This window comes from Oncorhynchus gorbuscha, linkage group LG13 (genome assembly GCF_021184085.1).
Source record: "Oncorhynchus gorbuscha isolate QuinsamMale2020 ecotype Even-year linkage group LG13, OgorEven_v1.0, whole genome shotgun sequence".
NCBI classification, from domain to species: Eukaryota; Metazoa; Chordata; class Actinopteri; order Salmoniformes; family Salmonidae; genus Oncorhynchus; species Oncorhynchus gorbuscha.
In genome coordinates, this window is record NC_060185.1 from 78,002,135 (window position 1) to 78,020,546 (window position 18,412).

Below are 18,412 nucleotides of genomic sequence, written 5' to 3' on the forward strand. Positions count from 1 at the left end.
TCTGGGCGACTTTAACCTCCCCACGTCTACCTTTGACTCATTCCTCTCTGTCTCCTTCTTTCCACTCCTCTCCTCTTTTGACCTCACCCTCTCACCCCCCCCCCTACTCACAAGGCAGGCAATACGCTCGACCTCATCTTTACTAGATGCTGTTCTTCCACTAACCTCATTGCAACTCCCCTCCATGTCTCCGACCACTACCTTGTATCCTTTTCCCTCTCGCTCTTACCCAACACTTCCCACACTGCCCCTGCTCGGATGGTATCGCGCCGTCCCAACCTTCGCTCTCTCTCCCCCGCTACTCTCTCCTCTTCCATCCTATCATCTCTTCCCTCTGCTCAAACCTTCTCCAACCTATCTCCTGATTCTGCCTCCTCAACCCTCCTCTCCTCCCTTTCTGCATCCTTTGACTCTCTATGTCCCCTATCCTCCAGGCCGGCTCGGTCCTCCCCTCCCGCTCCGTGGCTCGACGACTCATTGCGAGCTCACAGAACAGGGCTCCGGGCAGCCGAGCGGAAATGGAGGAAAACTCGCCTCCCTGCGGACCTGGCATCCTTTCACTCCCTCCTCTCTACATTTTCCTCCTCTGTCTCTGCTGCTAAAGCCACTTTCTACCACTCTAAATTCCAAGCATCTGCCTCTAACCCTAGGAAGTTCTTTGCCACCTTCTCCTCCCTCCTGAATCCTCCTCCGCCCCCCCTCCTCCCTCTCTGCAGATGACTTCGTCAACCATTTTGAAAAGAAGGTCGACGACATCCGATCCTCGTTTGCTAAGTCAAACGACACCGCTGGTTCTGCTCACACTGCCCTACCCTGTGCTCTGACCTCTTTCTCCCCTCTCTCTCCAGATGAAATCTCGCGTCTTGTGACGGCCGGGCCGCCCAACAACCTGCCCGCTTGACCCTATCCCCTCCTCTCTTCTCCAGACCATTTCCGGAGACCTTCTCCCTTACCTCACCTCGCTCATCAACTCATCCCTGACCGCTGGCTACGTCCCATCCGTCTTCAAGAGAGCGAGAGTTGCAGCCCTTCTGAAAAAACCTACACTCGATCCCTCCGATGTCAACAACTACAGACCAGTATCCCTTCTTTCTTTTCTCTCCAAAACTCTTGAACGTGCCGTCCTTGGCCAGCTCTCCCGCTATCTCTCTCAGAATGACCTTCTTGATCCAAATCAGTCAGGTTTCAATACTAGTCATTCAACTGAGACTGCTCTTCTCTGTATCACGGAGGCGCTCCGCACTGCTAAAGCTAACTCTCTCTCCTCTGCTCTCATCCTTCTAGACCTATCGGCTGCCTTCGATACTGTGAACCATCAGATCCTCCTCTCCACCCTCTCCGAGTTGGGCATCTCCGGCGCGGCCCACGCTTGGATTGCGTCCTACCTGACAGGTCGCTCCTACCAGGTGGCGTGGTGAGAATCTGTCTCCTCACCACGCGCTCTCACCACTGGTGTCCCCCAGGGCTCTGTTCTAGGCCCTCTCCTATTCTCGCTATACACCAAGTCACTTGGCTCTGTCATAACCTCACATGGTCTCTCCTATCATTGCTATGCAGACGACACACAATTAACCTTCTCCTTTCCCCCTTCTGATGACCAGGTGGCGAATCGCATCTCTGCATGTCTGGCAGACATATCAGTGTGGATGACGGAACACCACCTCAAGCTGAACCTCGGCAAGACGGAGCTGCTCTTCTCGCCATCACGGTTGACAACTCCATTGTGTCCTCCTCCCAGAGCGCTAAGAACCTTGGCGTGATCCTGGACAACACCCTGTCGTTCTCAACTAACATCAAGGCGGTGGCCCGTTCCTGTAGGTTCATGCTCTACAACATCCGCAGAGTACGACCCTGCCTCACACAGGAAGCGGCGCAGGTCCTAATCCAGGCACTTGTCATCTCCCGTCTGGATTACTGCAACTCGCTGTTGGCTGGGCTCCCTGCCTGTGCCATTAAACTCCTACAACTCATCCAGAACGCCGCAGCCCGTCTGGTGTTCAACCTTCCCAAGTTCTCTCACGTCACCCCGCTCCTCCGCTCTCTCCACTGGCTTCCAGTTGAAGCTCGCATCCGCTACAAGACCATGGTGCTTGCCTACGGAGCTGTGAGGGGAATGGCACCTCAGTACCTCCAGGCTCTGATCAGGCCCAACAAGGGCACTGCGTTCATCCACCTCTGGCCTGCTCGCCTCCCTACCACTGAGGAAGTACAGTTCCCGCTCAGCCCAGTCAAAACTGTTCGCTGCTCTGGCCCCCCAATGGTGGAACAAACTCCCTCACGACGCCAGGACAGCGGAGTCAATCACCACCTTCCGGAGACACCTGAAACCCCACCTCTTTAAGGAATACCTAGGATAGGATAAAGTAATCCTTCTCACCCCCCCCTTAAAAGATTTAGATGCACTATTGTAAAGTGGCTGTTCCACTGGATGTCATAAGGTGAATGCACCAATTTGTAAGTCGCTCTGGATAAGAGCGTCTGCTAAATGACTTAAATGTAAATGTAAATGTTAATCTCTAAACTCATTTTTGAGTGGGTGGGATTATATCCTTCCTGTTTGGCCCTGTCCGGGGGTGTCCTCGGATGGGGCCACAGTGTCTCCTGACCCCTTCTGTCTCAGCCTCCAGTATTTATGCTGCAGTAGTTTGTGTCGGGGGGCTAGGGTCAGTTTGTTATATCTGGAGTACTTCTCCTGTCCTATTCGGTGTCCTGTGTGAATCTAAGTGTGCGTTCTCTAATTCTCTCCTTCTTTCTTTCTCTCTCTCGGAGGACCTGAGCCCTAGGACCGTGCCCCAGGATGACCTGACATGATGACTCCTTGTTGTCCCCAGTCCACCTGACTGTGCTGCTGCTCCAGTTTCAACTGTTCTGCCTTATTATTATTCGACCATGCTGGTCATTTATGAACATTTGAACATCTTGGCCATGTTCTGTTATAATCTCCACCCGGCACAGCCAGAAGAGGACTGGCCACCCCACATAGCCTGGTTCCTCTCTAGGTTTCTTCCTAGGTTTTGGCCTTTCAAGGGAGTTTTTCCTAGCCACCGTGCTTCTACACCTGCATTGCTTGCTGTTTGGGGTTTTAGGCTGGGTTTCTGTACAGCACTTTGAGATATCAGCTGATGTACGAAGGGCTATATAAATAAATTTGATTTGATTTGAGTTTTTTTGTTTGAGAGAGCTCTTCTATGTCACTAGGACTAAGAGTCCTAGTGATGCAGCCAATCAGGATATTAATTTTATTCCTACATGACTGTGACCAAGTAGACCAGTGTTTCCCAAACACTGGGGCGTGCTCCCAGCCCCCAAACATGTTTATATATAAATACACGTTTAAAGCCGGAACTCAGTCCGGCTTTAAATGTACTCTTGAATGTTGTAATAGTAGAATGCACAAGGTGCAATTTCGAAATTGGGAAGTGCATCATCAGTTCCTCTTGTCAGGTCAGTCATTGCATTACTTACAGTGCTATTAATAACTTGTTTGATATGTCCAGATCAACAAGCCCATGTCAGCTAACGTTTTTTATATTTTGTTTTTTCAGGCCATAGATATTGTTTTAATTTTAGTCACTCAAATATAATAATAATATATAATAATATATGCCATTTAGCAGACGCTTTTATCCAAAGCGACTTACAGTCATGTGTGCATACATTCTACATAATATCACATTACTACACACTATACATGGCAAAATGTATAGAATTGCAAGAACATTTGCTTTAAAACTATAAAATGTTCTTTGCACCCCATGACAAAATGTGTAGAACTGCAGGAAATAAGCTTTAAACTTGCAAAATTCTCTCCACCAACAAGAGGGGTGTGAAACGTTTGTGTCATGAACAGTGCTTGTGCCCGTAGAAATAGACATGGTGGGTGTTCAGTTGATGAGGCTGGTAACTCATCAACTGAATGGACCTGTTCGTATTCATCCATAAATCTTTGTTAGATATCTATTGATTTGTTCTTCACACAGAAGTGTGACACAGAGAAATTGCCTTCCTGGTCTGTATTAGCAGTGACTCCTTCATTTATACTTGAATTATCTGTTTTACTTTTGCAACATAAAAACATATTTCTAAGTCAGTCTCAATGCTTCCTTAAATTTTTTTTATTTAGGCAAGTTTACATGATGTCTATACAGTACATGTACTCAGAGGCAAGACAATGGTGAGTCTATGTACAGAGTAGAGAGCGAAATGTGACAATTTATAGTAAAATATAGCACATTACAAAACAGATAAATACAGACAAATCCAGTGGATCAACTCAGACAAAATGTGATAGTTATTGCTTGGGCACAGAGGGCCTTTCATTCCAACAGTTGGTTGACAACCTCTTTTGTGATTGGGAATGTCAACACACAGTTCACCTGATATCTGTTAGCTAATTGGTTCCTCCCATTGATCAGGATGACAGGGAATATGGAGTGAAATCTGACGATGTCTGCCACAGAATCAAACATCTAGGGAGAAAACAAAGCATTAATGTAAGCCATGTAAGGATAAGCTTGATACTTAAAGTGTCATAGAGTGATACTTATAGCAACAATCCATATCGATGAAACTGCCACGTCCGTTTGCAGTATTACAACAACAAAGATGTTACTTTAAAACAACAAACACAGTTTTTGTTCATTGCACGTGTGGTAGAACAGCAGCGTATATAGGCCTACTACCATGTTTTGTTTTTTACTGTGATGCTGGAGGCTCATTTCCTCAAAACAAAAACAATAACAAAGCGGCCTGCGGCGGCCAGTGGCGCTGTTTCGGCCATGGCAGATCTCTGCGTTAAAGTCAATTCAAATCTACTCAAGCAAAGTTAAAGTAAAGTCTACTAAGGTAAAGTACTCATTCTTACTTGTCTACTCACATCATTGGCACTTTGCCCAGTCCCAAGGACATACTTGGAGGTGCTATCAATGAACCGAATTTTAACGTTGAAAACTCTCTTGTCATGAAACACTGCTAAGACAAAGGGTTCGCTCTTCGTGTTCCTTGAGCAATTCCGCACCAAAAATGCCCCATTCTGTTAGGGAGACATTTGGGTAACACTTTATTGAAAGAGTACATATACACTGACTTCATAGTTACAACCCATACATAACACATTCATAAGCAGTACGTAATCATTTTATATAGATTGTATTATTAATATTACTTAATTACTACTGTACATTAAAATATACTGTCAGAGTTGTGTGTATAGGTGGCAGGGAAGTCAGGCGCAGGAGAGTCAAACGGAGTGTAAATGGAGTCTTTTAATGTAAGTCCACTTAACATGCTCCAAACACTAAATGCGTACATACATAAACGAACATGGGTACGAGGACCCGTCGCACACCTATACAACATAAAACAACACTTGACATAAAACAATCTCTGACAAAGACATGAGGGTAAACAGAGGGTTAAATACACAACAGGTAATGAATGGGATTGAAAACAGGTGTGTGGGAAGACAAGACAAAACCAATGGAAAATTAAAAATGGATCAATGATGGCTTGAAGACCGGTGACGTCGACCGCCGAGCACCGCCCGAACAAGGAGAGGCAACGACTTCGGTAGAAGTCGTGACATATACAGTGCTCCCTTTGTGCCTCGTTACATAAATAACACCTCACATTACAAACCTTATTCACCAGGTGTAAGGCATGTTCAGCCTCTGCTCGATCACAAGCTCCTATGTACCAGTCTTGTTCATTGTATGTCTGGAAAAAAATAAAGCATATTGTAATTTCATAAACGGGCCAATCATGTAAGCTACAGTACATTGGCATTTTCTGTCATAGTTTTGGTTCTTTCATTACTTCCAAGTAATCTTCAAGCACATCATTGTCTTGTTTGATTTGGTGGATATCACCCATTTGGAGATGTGCCTGGTGTATTCAGGCAGCATACCTGACACGGTCTTTCCTTGGGGACAAAGTCATGCTGCTCCACGTCATCTTTGGTTTGAGGCCACTCATGGTGTTGTTGGCGCTTCACTGAGGACTCTTCTACATGGCATAAAATAAGACAGGCTTTCAATTGCATTCATCATACCCGACACAGTAGTTTATTTTCTATAGGTACATTGGAGATAAATGCAATTAAAATATACAAAATGTTGAGATGACAAGGTCTTATTTACCTGGGATATGGTGCCTTTGTTGTAACCTAATTCAAGAATCAAATAATGTGTTATCTTAAACATAGAAAAATACTCATGAACTATTGTAGTGGTTGTAAAGACCTTCACGAAAATTCCTCCCTAGTACCTTATGTCTGTGTTGAGTTGAGATTCAAGGTTCAGTGAATATCTTTGGATAGTTTGCTCTCTCCTTAAACAATTACCTAAAATATGTTAACATTTCTATTATTATTACAACCTTAGAGTGTTTGGTTTCTTTAATATGGAATTTAAATAGTACTCACTATTTGAGGGTGTATTGCATTCCACCTATAATTAATTTGAAGCATACGTTATACGTGATGAACGTGAAGCAACCATCCTTAATAGCTATTCATTTACGTGTTAGTAAGTTTGAGCAAGAATGTTTTATGGACCGCTAACACTGCATCCATGTAGATAGATTCACCCAAAAATAGACGTTTAGCTAAAATTAGGCATACAATATGTGATTTAACCTCTTACATTTTCTTGTCCTCTCTGTCTGCTGGAGAGGAAAAGAGACAGACCCATTTTACAATTCTCTTTCAATTGGAAATATAACTATAGGTGAACGTAATTTCTGAGATGGGTCATGGTGGAATCACATTCAACCAACAGGTGGCACTAATACTCCATATAACATTGCATTAGTGTCCCCTTAATGTCCCTATGGTGTTAGGTAGATGGACAATAACTCACTCTCTCCTGCAGGGCCTCTGGAGGTTCAGCCCAGACAGCTTGTTCATTAGGTCCTTAGGTAAGGATGGTGGGGACCTGGAACCAAACAGTATTAAAGTCTCAACAAAGGTTTCAAAACGAACATACTGGACTTAGAAACATAATACTGATAAATAGATTAGAGGGACTATTACCTTGGTGGGAGTAGCATGTTCTGGAAAAGAGGAATATCAAGAGGAATGTATTTTAAATTTGGCACTCTTTTCCAGTTTGGAAAATGTTTTTTTGTTTGTAAATCTTACGTGTCAGCCTCTTGGTCTTTCCCAGAGCTTTTTAGTTTCTGCCTACAAGACAGAAACTAAAACAAGAAGCTCCCGCGTTCAGGTCTGTTCAACGCTGGTCCGACCAATCTGATTCCATGCTTCAAGACTGCTTCGATCACTCGGACTGGGATATTTTCCGCATTGCGTCCAACAACAACATCGACAAATACGCTGATTCGGTGAGCGAGTTCATTATAAAGTGCATTGATGATGACGTTCCCATAGCAATGATTAAAACATTCCCAAACCAGAAACCGTGGATTGATGGCAGCATTCTCGTGAAACTGAAAGCATGAACCACTGCTTTTAACCAGGGAAAGGTGACCGGAAACATGACCGAATACAAACAGTGTAGCTATTCCCTCCGCAAGGCAATTAAACAAGCTAAGAGTCAGTATAGAGACAAAGTAGAGTCACAATTCAACGGCTCAGACACAAGAGGTATGTGGCAGGGTCTACAGTCAATCACGGATTACAAAAAGAAAACCAGCCCTGTCACGGACCAGGATGTCTTGCTCCCAGGCAGACTAAATAACTTTTTTTTGCCCGCTTTGAGGACAATACAGTGCCACTGACAAGGCCGCAACCAAAACCTGCTGACTCTCCTTCACTGCAGCTGATGTGAGGAATACATTTAAACGTGTTAACCCTCGCAAGGCTGCAGGCCCAGAAGGCATCCCCAGCCGCGTCCTCAGAGCATGCGCAGACCAGCTGGCTGGTGTGTTTACGGACATATTCAATCAATCCTTATCCCAGTCTGCTGTTCCCACATGCTTCAAGAAGGCCACCATTGTCCCTGTTCCCAAGAAAGCTAAGGTAACTGAGCTAAACGACTACCGCCCCGTAGCACTCACTTCCGTCATCATGAAGTGCTTTGAGAGACTAGTCAAGGACCATATCACCTCCACCCTACCTGACACCCTAGACCCACTCCAATTTGCTTACCGCCCAAATAGGTCCACAGACGATGCAATCTCAACCACACTGCACACTGCCCTAACCCATCTGGACAAGAGGAATACCTATGTGAGAATGCTGTTCATCGACTTCAGCTCAGCATTTAACACCATAGTACCCTCCAAACTAGTTATCAAGCTCGAGACCCTGGGTCTCGACCCCGCCCTGTGCAACTGGGTACTGGACTTCCTGACAGGCCGCCCCCGAGGTGGTGAGGGTAGGTAACAACATCTCCACCCCGCTGATCCTCAACACTTGGGCCCCACAAGGGTGCTTTCTGAGTCATCTCCTGTAGTCCCTGTTCACCCACGACTGCGTGGCCATGCACGCCTCCAACTCAATCATCAAGTTTGCGGACGACACTACAGTGGTAGGCTTGATTACCAACAACGACGAGACGGCCTACAGGGAGGAGGTGAGGGCCCTCGGAGTGTGGTGTCAGGAAAATAACCTCACACTCAACGTCAACAAAACAAAGGAGATGATTGTGGACTTCAGGAAACAGCAGAGGGAGCACCCCCCTATCCACATCGATGGGACAGTAGTGGAGAGGGTAGTAAGTTTTAAGTTCCTCGGTGTACACATGACAGACAAACTGAATTGGTCCACCTACACAGACAGCACCGTGAAGAAGGCGCAGCAGCGCCTCTTCAACCTCAGGAGGTTGAAGAAATTCAGCTTGTCACCAAAAGCACTCACAAACTTCTACAGATGCACAATCGAGAGCATCCTGCCGGGCTGTATCACCACCTGGTACGGCAACTGCTCCACCCACAACCGTAAGGCTCTCCAGAGGGTAGTGAGGTCTGCACAACGCATCACCGGGAGCAAACTACCTGCCCTCCAGGACACCTACACCACCCGTTGTTACAGGAAGGCCATAAAGATCATCAAGGACATCAACCACCCGAACCACTGCCTGTTCACCCCGCTATCATTCAGAAGGCGAGGTCAGTACAGGTGCATCAAAGCTGGGACCGAGAGACTGAAAAACAGCTTCTATCTCAAGGCCATCAGACTGTTAAACAGCCACCACTAACATTGAATGGCTGCTGCCAACACACTGACTCAACTCCAGCCACTTTAAAAACGGGAATTGATGGAAATTGATGTAAAATATTTCACTAGCCACTTTAAACAATGCTACTTAATATAATGTTCACATACCCTACTTTACTCATCTCATATGTATATGTATATACTGTACTCTATATCATCTACTGCATCTTTATGTAATACATGTATCACTAGCCACTTTAAACTATGCCATTTTGTTTACATACCCTACATTACTCATATCATATGTATATACTGTACTCTATACCATCTCCTGCATCTTGCCTATGCTGTTCTGTACCATCACTCATTCATATATCTTTATGTACATATTCTTTATCCCTTTACACTTGTGTGTATAAGGTAGTAGTTTTGGAATTGTTAGGTTAGATTACTCGTTGGTTATTACTGCATTGCCGGAACTAGAAGCACAAGCATTTCGCTACACTCGCATTAACATCTGCTAACCATGTGTATGTGACAAATACAATTGATTTGATTTGATTTGAGCTTTTGTTTGAAATGCTGAATAGTATTATATTTTTAACAGTGTAAAACATTTACCTGTTCTGTAGGCTCCATGACTTGTGCTCTGTCATCTGTAAAACAACAGCTCTTGAACTGGATTACCTTTGCTGTGCTATATCACCATCTTGACATCATGTTTATGAATTGGAATAAATGCAGTCATTTTCTGCATGCACCGATTATTATCAATTATCCCAATCAAAACTCATATTAATGGATGACATTATTATCACCAATGGTTACTGATGAGTGGCGCAGCGGTCTAAGGCACTGCATCTCAGGGCAAGAGGTGACACTACAGTCCCTGGTTTGAATCCAGGCTGAATCACATTCCACTGTGATTGGGAGTCCCATAGGGCGGTGCACAATTGGCCCAGCGTCATCTGGGTTTGGCTGGGGTAGGCCGTCATTGTAATAAGAATTTGTTCTTAACTGACTTGCTTAGTTAAATAAAGATAAAATGACAACTCCTGTTTGGTGATTATTACCTAACTGGGTCCTCCTTGGTTTTCTGGGCTTCAGTTGGCGGTTGACAGAAGGTCCGGTATTTCCTATTCAAAACAATGCCATGGATCCATTGACCAAACTTGAAACATGACCAAGGAATGTCTGTATTGGAACTCTCTACCAACTCTTATATGCACTTCAATCAGTAATTATTTGGGTTTCAGTTACCTGGAGAAGTACAGGGGAGGCCTCTTTTAGGATGCCGTGGGGGTATGATAGGGCTGCCCTACAAGCAAGACAAAACATGGCAATAAACATTAATATCATGTTTAAATAATGGGTTTAAACTCACTGTTGATTGGATGTAAACTGGCAAATTGTGCGATGTAAAAGAAGAACTGAGTAAAATCACGTACACTTGAAGTGGAGCTGATACTCTGAGCGTAGGAGGATCTGGAAATGTCCCTATCTTTAAAGAAAGAATATAATTATTATTAATCTCAACATTATTATTAGTAACATTATTACTACAGAGCAGCTGTGGGGCCCCTGACTGTGGTATTACTACAGAGCAGCTGTGGGGACCTTGACAGTAATATCACTACAGAGCAGCTGTGGGGCTCCTGACTATCATATTACTACAGAGCAGCTGTGGGGCTCCTGACTGTGGTATTACTACAGAGCAGCTGTGGGGCTCCTGACTATCATATTACTACAGAGCAGCTGTGGGGCTCCTGACTGTGGTATTACTACAGAGCAGCTGTGGGGCTCCTGACTATCATATTACTACAGAGCAGCTGTGGGGCTCCTGACTGTGGTATTACTACAGAGCAGCTGTGGGGCTCCTGACTATCATATTACTACAGAGCAGCTTTGGGGCTCCTGACTATCATATACTACAGAGCAGCTGTGGGGCTCCTGACTGTGGTATTACTACAGAGCAGCTGTGGGGCTCCTGACTGTCATATTACTACAGAGCAGCTGTGGGCCCCTGACTGTGGTATTACAATATAGCAGCTGTGGGGCCCCTGTGGTGTTACTACAGAAAAGCTGTGGGGCCCCTGCCTGTGGTATTACTACAGAGCAGCTGTGTACCCCTGCGGCCCCTGATTGTGGTATTACTACAGACCATCCATAATCCATGAGGAGTTTACTGACACAACTCATGCTATTCTCTCCCCGTTAATTTCAGGATAATTGTATCTCTCCCACAGTGTGGATTTGATTGGCCTACAGATGGCTCTAGAGATCCACACAGAGGCCTCTCTCAGCAGCATGAGATCTCACTTACAGCTCCGCTTTCTGTCTCACATTGGGTTTGGATGTCACACTTGTTCTTGCCCACACTTTATTTACTTACTTCTTATTAGACTGGTGCACAATGGAGCTTCTAATCTAGACTAAATCTACTTTGTGCTTGAATGTTTTAAAACGTCTCGTAAAATACACAATGCAAAGTAAAACTTTTTTTAATTTTTTTTTTTTACATATTACATTTTAAGTTTAATTATAGATATACAGTATGTTAATTATAGGTACTTTGTATTTGTCATGTGTGGATAGCTAATCATACCTTTAATACAAGATGGAAGAGCAACTTCTCTGTTTTCTACTTTTTACCTGCTCTAATTCTATTATTCTATCTAATAGATTGTCAGGGACTAGAGTTCGTACCTGCATAGTCTCTGTCTGACTCGGAGGCTCTGGCAGGAAGGATGTGCACCAAGAACTCTTCTTCATGGTTATCAGGGACATGATACTCACCCTCCTCCATGTTGCTATAGCGACCATATCTCTGTTTGGTCATGTTGCCTCTCTTCTAAGGTTCCTGTGGAGAATGAGAAGGAGCTACTTCAATGTGAGATTCTCACATACTGTAGACTTCACACAAACTGCATGAAACTGGTGACTCGTTACCTAATAGTTTGTTTTTGTCTGGTGTATAGCAGAGTCATCATTCGCTCCACATAAAGTACCATCAGGATGTTTCAGTAAAACCTTTGCAGTCTGATCAGAAATGTCTCAGAAACGTCATTATTCATTTACTGTAACTGAGTCTACTGTGGTGTGAGTGCTGGTGTTGGGCCATGTTTTAACATGACTGTGCTGCAACCCAGAAGAAGACAATGCCCTCTTCACGCGGCCCACCACATTAATGCCACAATAATGCTTTACGCTCACTTCACCCACTTTGACTAAACACGCCACAATGTGACAGATGGTGGAACTGGCAGCGTGGGTGGTGGAGGGTTGGAGGGCAAAGGACATTAACAGAATTTGAGAGGCCTTGACCGACAATACAGTGATATCTCTCCCGCGTCTGAAAATATATGTCTGAAATGAAATGGGACTAGACAAACAGACACACAGACAGTTGGTAGAAGGGACAGACTGACTAACATGAGAGAAGAGATGCATAAGGGAATTTACACTATACATTCACTCTCAAAAGTGGTTGAATGTAGTACTTCACCGAGGCCCTATCAGTAAAGACCTACAGTTGAAGTCGGAGGTTTACGTTCACAGCCAAATACATTTAAACGCAATTTTTAACAATTCCTGACAATTAATCAGAGTAAAAATTCCCTGTCTTAGGCCAGTTAGGATCACCACTTTATTTTAAGAATGTGAAATGTCAGAATAATAGTAGAGAGAATGATTTATTTCTGCTTTTATTTCATTCATCACATCCCCAGTGGGTCAGAAGTTTACATACACTCAATTAGTATTTGGTAGCATTGCATTTAAATAGTTTAACTTGGGTCAAACGTTTCGGGGAGCCTTCCACCAGCTTCCCACAATAAGTTAATTGTGAAGGCATGGTCGCAAATGGGTCTTCCAAATGGACAATGACCCCAAACATACTTCCAAAGTTGTGGCAAAATGGCTTAAGGACAACAAAGTCAAGGTATTGGAGTGGCCATTACAAAGCCCTGACCTCAATATTTGTGGGCAGAACTGAAAAAGCATATGCTAGCAAGGAGGCCTAGAAACCTGACTCAGTTACACCAGCTCTGTCAGGAGGAATGGGCCAAAATTCACCTAATTTATTGTGAGAAGCTTGTGGAAGGCTACCTGAAACGTTTGACCCAAGTTAAACAATTTAAATGCAATGCTACAAAATACTAATTGAGTGTATGCAAACTTCTGACCCACTGGGAAGGTGATGAAATAAATAAATGCTGAAATAAATCATTCTCTCTACTATTATTCTGACATTTCACATTCTTAAAATAAAGTGATGATCCTAACTGCCCTAAGACAGGGAATTTGTACTCAGAATAAATGTCAGAAATTGTGAAAAACTGAGTGTAAATGTATTTGGCTAAGATGTATGTAAACTTATGACTTCAACTGTATGTTTTATAGGCTCCTTTATACGCAGCCTTGTTGATTAGATTTTACACTTCGCAGCCACCGGAGTTGAACACGTGACTACAGTTAGCATTGAATTGTGGGTTATATCAACCCCACTAGTGATCAAAGTTCTTCACTAGCTCCCTCGACCTAAATCTAGGGCCGAGGGGGCAACGTTTGTGAATTGGACCTCTACTTAAGACGGCAATCAAACTGCATCCGGTTTCGACGTGGAGTCCCCAGAGGGAAAGTCGCTTATGCAAGGGTTGAGGAGGTAAAATTAACGTGTTTGGACTACAGCCCTCATCACAGGAAGGGTTGCAAGCTCTAACCCTCCCCCCCCTTCCAGGTTCATTGAAGTGGAACCAACAGGTCAGCCATTACTAACCATAATCACAGCAGACTCATAGCTGGTCCCTCTCTTCAGCTAACGATGAGGCCAAGCACATAATTAGCTTGGCATTTAACACAAGGCTGCACGTTCCAAAACAGCCCGTCCTTGGAACCTTTCATCCACTGACCACATGCAGAAGTACTGTGGGAACGTCCCAAATGGCACCCGCACTATAGAGGGAATAGGGTGCCATTTGGAACGTACACTTAGTATTCTTTATGTTTGAAAGAGGACTTTCATTGGCCTCATTCTTGTTTCATACCATCTTACATTCCATACCTTTATCCTCTGTATAAATACCAGACGACAGACTCTCTGCCCTACGGTGTGTAAATGGTTTGACAAGTTAAGAAATTAGCATGAGCACCTTGAAGTGGGGCACCTGATGGAATAAAATAGGTGACAATGGCTGGCAAGACCGTTTCAGAGAACACAAATATATATTTATTGTGATATTAAGCAATGTTCAGATGGAGATGATATTAGTAGATGCACATCACAACAGACACAGTCGACTGAAGGCTACAGAGCTGGTCTGATCAGATAAGAGGCACTAGACCATTAAATGTTATAATTCAACCATATTAAAAAATATATACATTTGTAATATTTGCTTTTTTTTCCCAGTGGGGAAATAATATGCTTTTTCTGAAACTATAACTTTATCATTTTTTAAAGAGCAAAATATAGAAATAGCCAATGGTGCATCCTCCAACAGTGCCATCATCAACCATCAACCAAACAGAGGAGAAAGTATGCATAACCATTGCCAAAAGAATCTCACTAAATATCAGTCACAGCCAAATCCCCATGAAGGGATGAACCAGAGAATGTTTGCTTATATAGTACAGATGATTGAGATGCTACATCCACATCCCACGAGAAAATTGCATACGGAGGGGAAAACACAGCCATTAAAAAACAAGCAACACTTTCAGGAGTTTTTGGCTACTAAGCTCTTAGAGTCATGGGTTTTCACAGCCTGCCTGTTCTCTTTGTTTTCACATTTATTTTCGACTAGAGCCTATCAATTATCTTTGGCTACTGATGCTGTTGCTTTTTGCATGTTCACCAACTGAGACAGATGCTGAAATGAGAAACAGAGCAGAGAGTGGATGCCATGCATTTACTCTCAAAGACAAACTACCTTGTCAACATGCTTAGGCCACAATTGTAGAACAAGCCCAATAAGGGGTTCACAGACTTGTTACTACTCTGTAACCAGTAACATTTAGTACCCACCAATGTTTTATTTTATGTGGTATTACCATCATTCCTTTAGTCTTACCCGGATGTCATTGCACAGAAGTCTACTTGGCTAATTTTAGCCTTGCAACAACCAAAAATGACTTCCTGTGTTGGTGAGCAATGAGCATCAGCTACAGCATACCACCCATGGCCTCATTTCTTCTTCAAGCGATTGTGGTCTGGCTAGAGAGATTTGGCCTCAATAGTGTCAGCTCAGAGAACAAACATCTGCACAAACATACATAAATGCACTATGAGTAGTCAAACTGAAAATACAGATTTATTTGCTTTTGACCGGACATTTGACTATCTGATTGGACTTCTTTTTTGACAATTTGAGCTGTCTGCTGCCCAGTATTTCGTAGGCGGACATTTTGGTGAAGTAGCTTCAGTTAGACATGTTCTCCACTTGTTTGATGTGGATGTGGACTTGAACTGGTATAAATAAATGCAGGTATGTGCTTATCCCTTTTACATCCCTTTTCCTGTGCAGTATTCTCATCATGCTGCCGCCCACAGCTGAGTATCATGGTTTCGAAATTGCACATTGAAAGTAACTGTGGAGCACCAATAACAGGGCTAGATCGACAATCTGTGAAACCAATTTACCATCTGAAACAGAAGCCGGGGAGACATGTTTTCTACAGGGAGGATTATTCTCCACTCATATATTTCTCAGATGATACTTCTCATCACACAGAACATTCAGTAATTTGGGTTAAAAATAAATGGCCTGGAGAAGCCTTCTCTTAACAGGTATTGCTCTTAATTTAAGCCTGAGCATCGTGACATTTCAACATCTGCTCTCCAAAGTGCAAGGGTGGTGTTGTGACATTTACTTTTTTCTCATTAGATTAACTCTCCATCTGTGCCTACGTCTATTTCAGGAGTGTCAACTCGCACCCATTTATGAAGAATAGTATATTCAAGCCCGGAGATGAACTGCTTGTAGGAATGGGATTAAAGTCTTGCAAGAGCGTTTGTAAGCTTGAATTGTAGGTTTAAATTTAGCTCATAAATACAAGTTCCCACATACAAATCTGGGTTAACTTTTTACATGAAAGTTCCAAAAATAAATAGGCTGATCTTCCAATCAAATGGCTTTATTGTTTATGCCTCCATCTTAAAGAGAAACCAGGAAGGTGTTACAGAAATGCTTACCTTATAAGTAGAACACAAAATATTGCACCATTGTCCACCCACAGTACAATCCAGGCCTCAGTATGGATACTTTAGAACGTTTTGGCCCTGTTTTTGATGAGAACAGTTTTAGGACACCACAATGTCTCTGTGTCTGTCTGCAGTGTAACCCGAAAGCTCTGCAGCAGCAGTACAGGTGCACAAGGTCAGCCTCTTTCCTGTGGTTTCCTTTGCGATGGTATAGTCTCATTTCCTCTAAAACGATTACCATCTGGCCTCTCATATTCTCACTGATGCTTATCTGTGATCTGTGAGCTACACCTCCTCCCTCCTCCACGACACACACCACCCTCATCTCTCTGTCAATCTGGCACCTCATCCCTGTGCCAAGACCCCCCCCACCGTACTCCGAACCTGTCACTGATACAGAAGATTCAGTTACCCAGCCTGGGAGGGGGTGAGGTGGTGGAGGGTGGGTGATGGGACGGGACTGGAGGGTGGAAGGGGGTGATGGGGGGTGAGGTGGTGGAGGGGGGTGGGGGTGCGGTGATGGAGCGGGGTGAGGTGATGGAGGGGTGGGGGTGAGGTGGTGGAGGGGGCTGAGGTGGTGGAGGGGGGTGGGGTGGTGGAGGGGGTGAGGTGGTGGAGGGGGTGAGGTGTTGAAGGGGTGTGAGGTGGTGGAGGGGGTGAGGTGGTGGAGGGAGGTGAGGTGTAGAAGGGGTGTGAGGTGGTGGAGGGAGGCGAGATGGTGGAGGGGGTGAGGTAGTTGAGGGGGTGAGGTGGTGGAGGGGAGTGAGGTGGTGGAGGGGAGTGGGGGTGAGGTGGTGGAGGGGGTGAAGTGGTGAAGGGGTGTGAGGTGGTGGAGGGGGTGAGGTGGTGGAGGGGGCTAAGGTGCTGGAGGGGGTGGGGGTGAGGTGATGGAGGGAGGTGAGGGTGAGGTGGTGGAGATGGGGTGAGGTGGTGAAGTGGTGGAGGGGGTGAAGTGGTGAAGGGGTGTGAGATAGAGGGGGTGAGGTGTTGAAGGGAGGTGAGGTGGTGGAGGGAGGTGAGGTGGTGGAGGGGAGTGGGGGTGAGGTGGTGGAGGGGGTGAAGTGGTGAAAGGGTGTGAGGTGGTGGAGGGGGCTGAGGTGCTGGAGGGGGTGGGGGTGAAGTGATGGAGGGGGTGAGGGTGAGGTGGTGGAGGGGTGAGGTGTTGGAGGGCTGTGAGGTGGTGGAGGGAGGTGAGGTGGTGTAGGTGGGGTGAGAGGGTGGAAGGGGGTGAGGTGGTGAAGTGGTGGAGGGGGTGAAGTGGTGAATGGGTGTGAGGTGGTGGAGGGGGTGAGGCGGTGGAGGGGGCTGAGGTGCTGGAGGGGGTGGGGGTGACGTGATGGAGGGGAGTGAGGGTGAGGTGGTGGAGGGGGTGATGTGTTGGAGGGGTGTGAGGTGGTGGAGGGAGGTGAGGTGGTGGAGGGGGGTGAGGTGGTGGAGGGAGGTGAGGTGGTGGAGGGAGGTGAGGTGGTGGAGGTGGGGTGAGAGGGTGGAGGGGGTGAGGTGTTGGAGGGGTGTGAGGTGGTGGAGGGAGGTGAGGTGGTGGGGGGGGTGAGGTGGTAGAAGGGGCGTGAGGTGGTGGAGGGGGTGAGGTGGTGAGGTGGTGGAGGGGGGTGAAGTGGTGAAGGGGTGTGAGGTGGTGGAGGGCTTACGCATGATACCACTCTATCAGGCTGTTACAACTCAACAGGATACACTAGATGTGTTTGATGAAGGTGATAAAATACATGCACCAATTGAAGATGAATGTATAGATATGCAGAGACTTCTTAAGAGTACCAGCTCAACTGGTTGTCAATCAAATTGATGCAAGGAGGATGTGTAATTGAGCTGACATTTCGGTAATATTTAAAGTGTATGCATTCTTTGGTTGCATTGGATTAAAGCGTCTGCTAAATGGCATATATTATTATATTATAGATTTATCAAAGAATCCAGGAATAGCGCTTTATAACTTGTTATAAACCGGGTGTTTTGAGCCTTGAATGTTGATTGGCTGAAAGCCGTGATATAAGCCGTGACGGAAGTTTTACATACACCTTAGCCAAATACATTTACACTCAGTTTTTCACAATTCCTGACATTCAATTCTAGAAAAA

At 45.0% G+C, this 18,412-nt stretch overlaps 1 protein-coding gene across 4 annotated transcripts; it reads right to left on the reverse strand.

The window, feature by feature from the left end:
• Positions 1-4,094: 4,094 nt before the first annotated feature.
• On the reverse strand, positions 4,095-16,521 carry LOC123993559 (cytokine-dependent hematopoietic cell linker). Of its 4 annotated transcripts, none has more exons than XM_046295848.1 (16): positions 16,308-16,506; positions 11,822-11,975; positions 10,564-10,616; positions 10,376-10,433; positions 10,189-10,251; positions 9,737-9,771; positions 7,031-7,050; positions 6,858-6,932; positions 6,642-6,663; positions 6,422-6,446; positions 6,265-6,340; positions 6,138-6,163; positions 5,906-6,003; positions 5,638-5,715; positions 4,877-5,032; positions 4,095-4,469 (listed from the first exon to the last, which is right to left on the reverse strand). In XM_046295848.1, the coding sequence occupies exons 2-16, from the start codon at positions 11,952-11,954 to the stop codon at positions 4,317-4,319; spliced, it is 1,071 nt and encodes a 356-aa protein (XP_046151804.1). In that variant the 5' UTR covers positions 11,955-11,975; positions 16,308-16,506; the 3' UTR covers positions 4,095-4,316. The 4 variants fall into 4 exon arrangements, with proteins under 4 accessions (XP_046151804.1, XP_046151803.1, XP_046151802.1 ...); XM_046295847.1 differs by having other exon boundaries at positions 4,107-4,469; positions 4,865-5,032; positions 6,642-6,660; positions 16,308-16,516; XM_046295846.1 differs by having other exon boundaries at positions 4,107-4,469; positions 4,865-5,032; positions 16,308-16,515.
• Positions 16,522-18,412: the final 1,891 nt, after the last annotated feature.

What these genes read in the sequence shown, in the direction of transcription:
- LOC123993559 (XM_046295846.1), bottom strand. Translation starts at nt 11,954, where the DNA reads ATGACCAAACAGAGATATGGTCGCTATAGCAACATGGAGGAGGGTGAG. An exon ending in AACATGCTACTCCCACCAAG is followed by an intron (nt 6,933 to 7,030) that starts GTAATAGTCCCT and finishes GTTTGGTTCCAG; the next exon opens with GTCCCCACCATCCTTACCTA. An exon ending in CAGAGGCCCTGCAGGAGAGA is followed by an intron (nt 6,664 to 6,857) that starts GTGAGTTATTGT and finishes TTTCCTCTCCAG; the next exon opens with CAGACAGAGAGGACAAGAAA.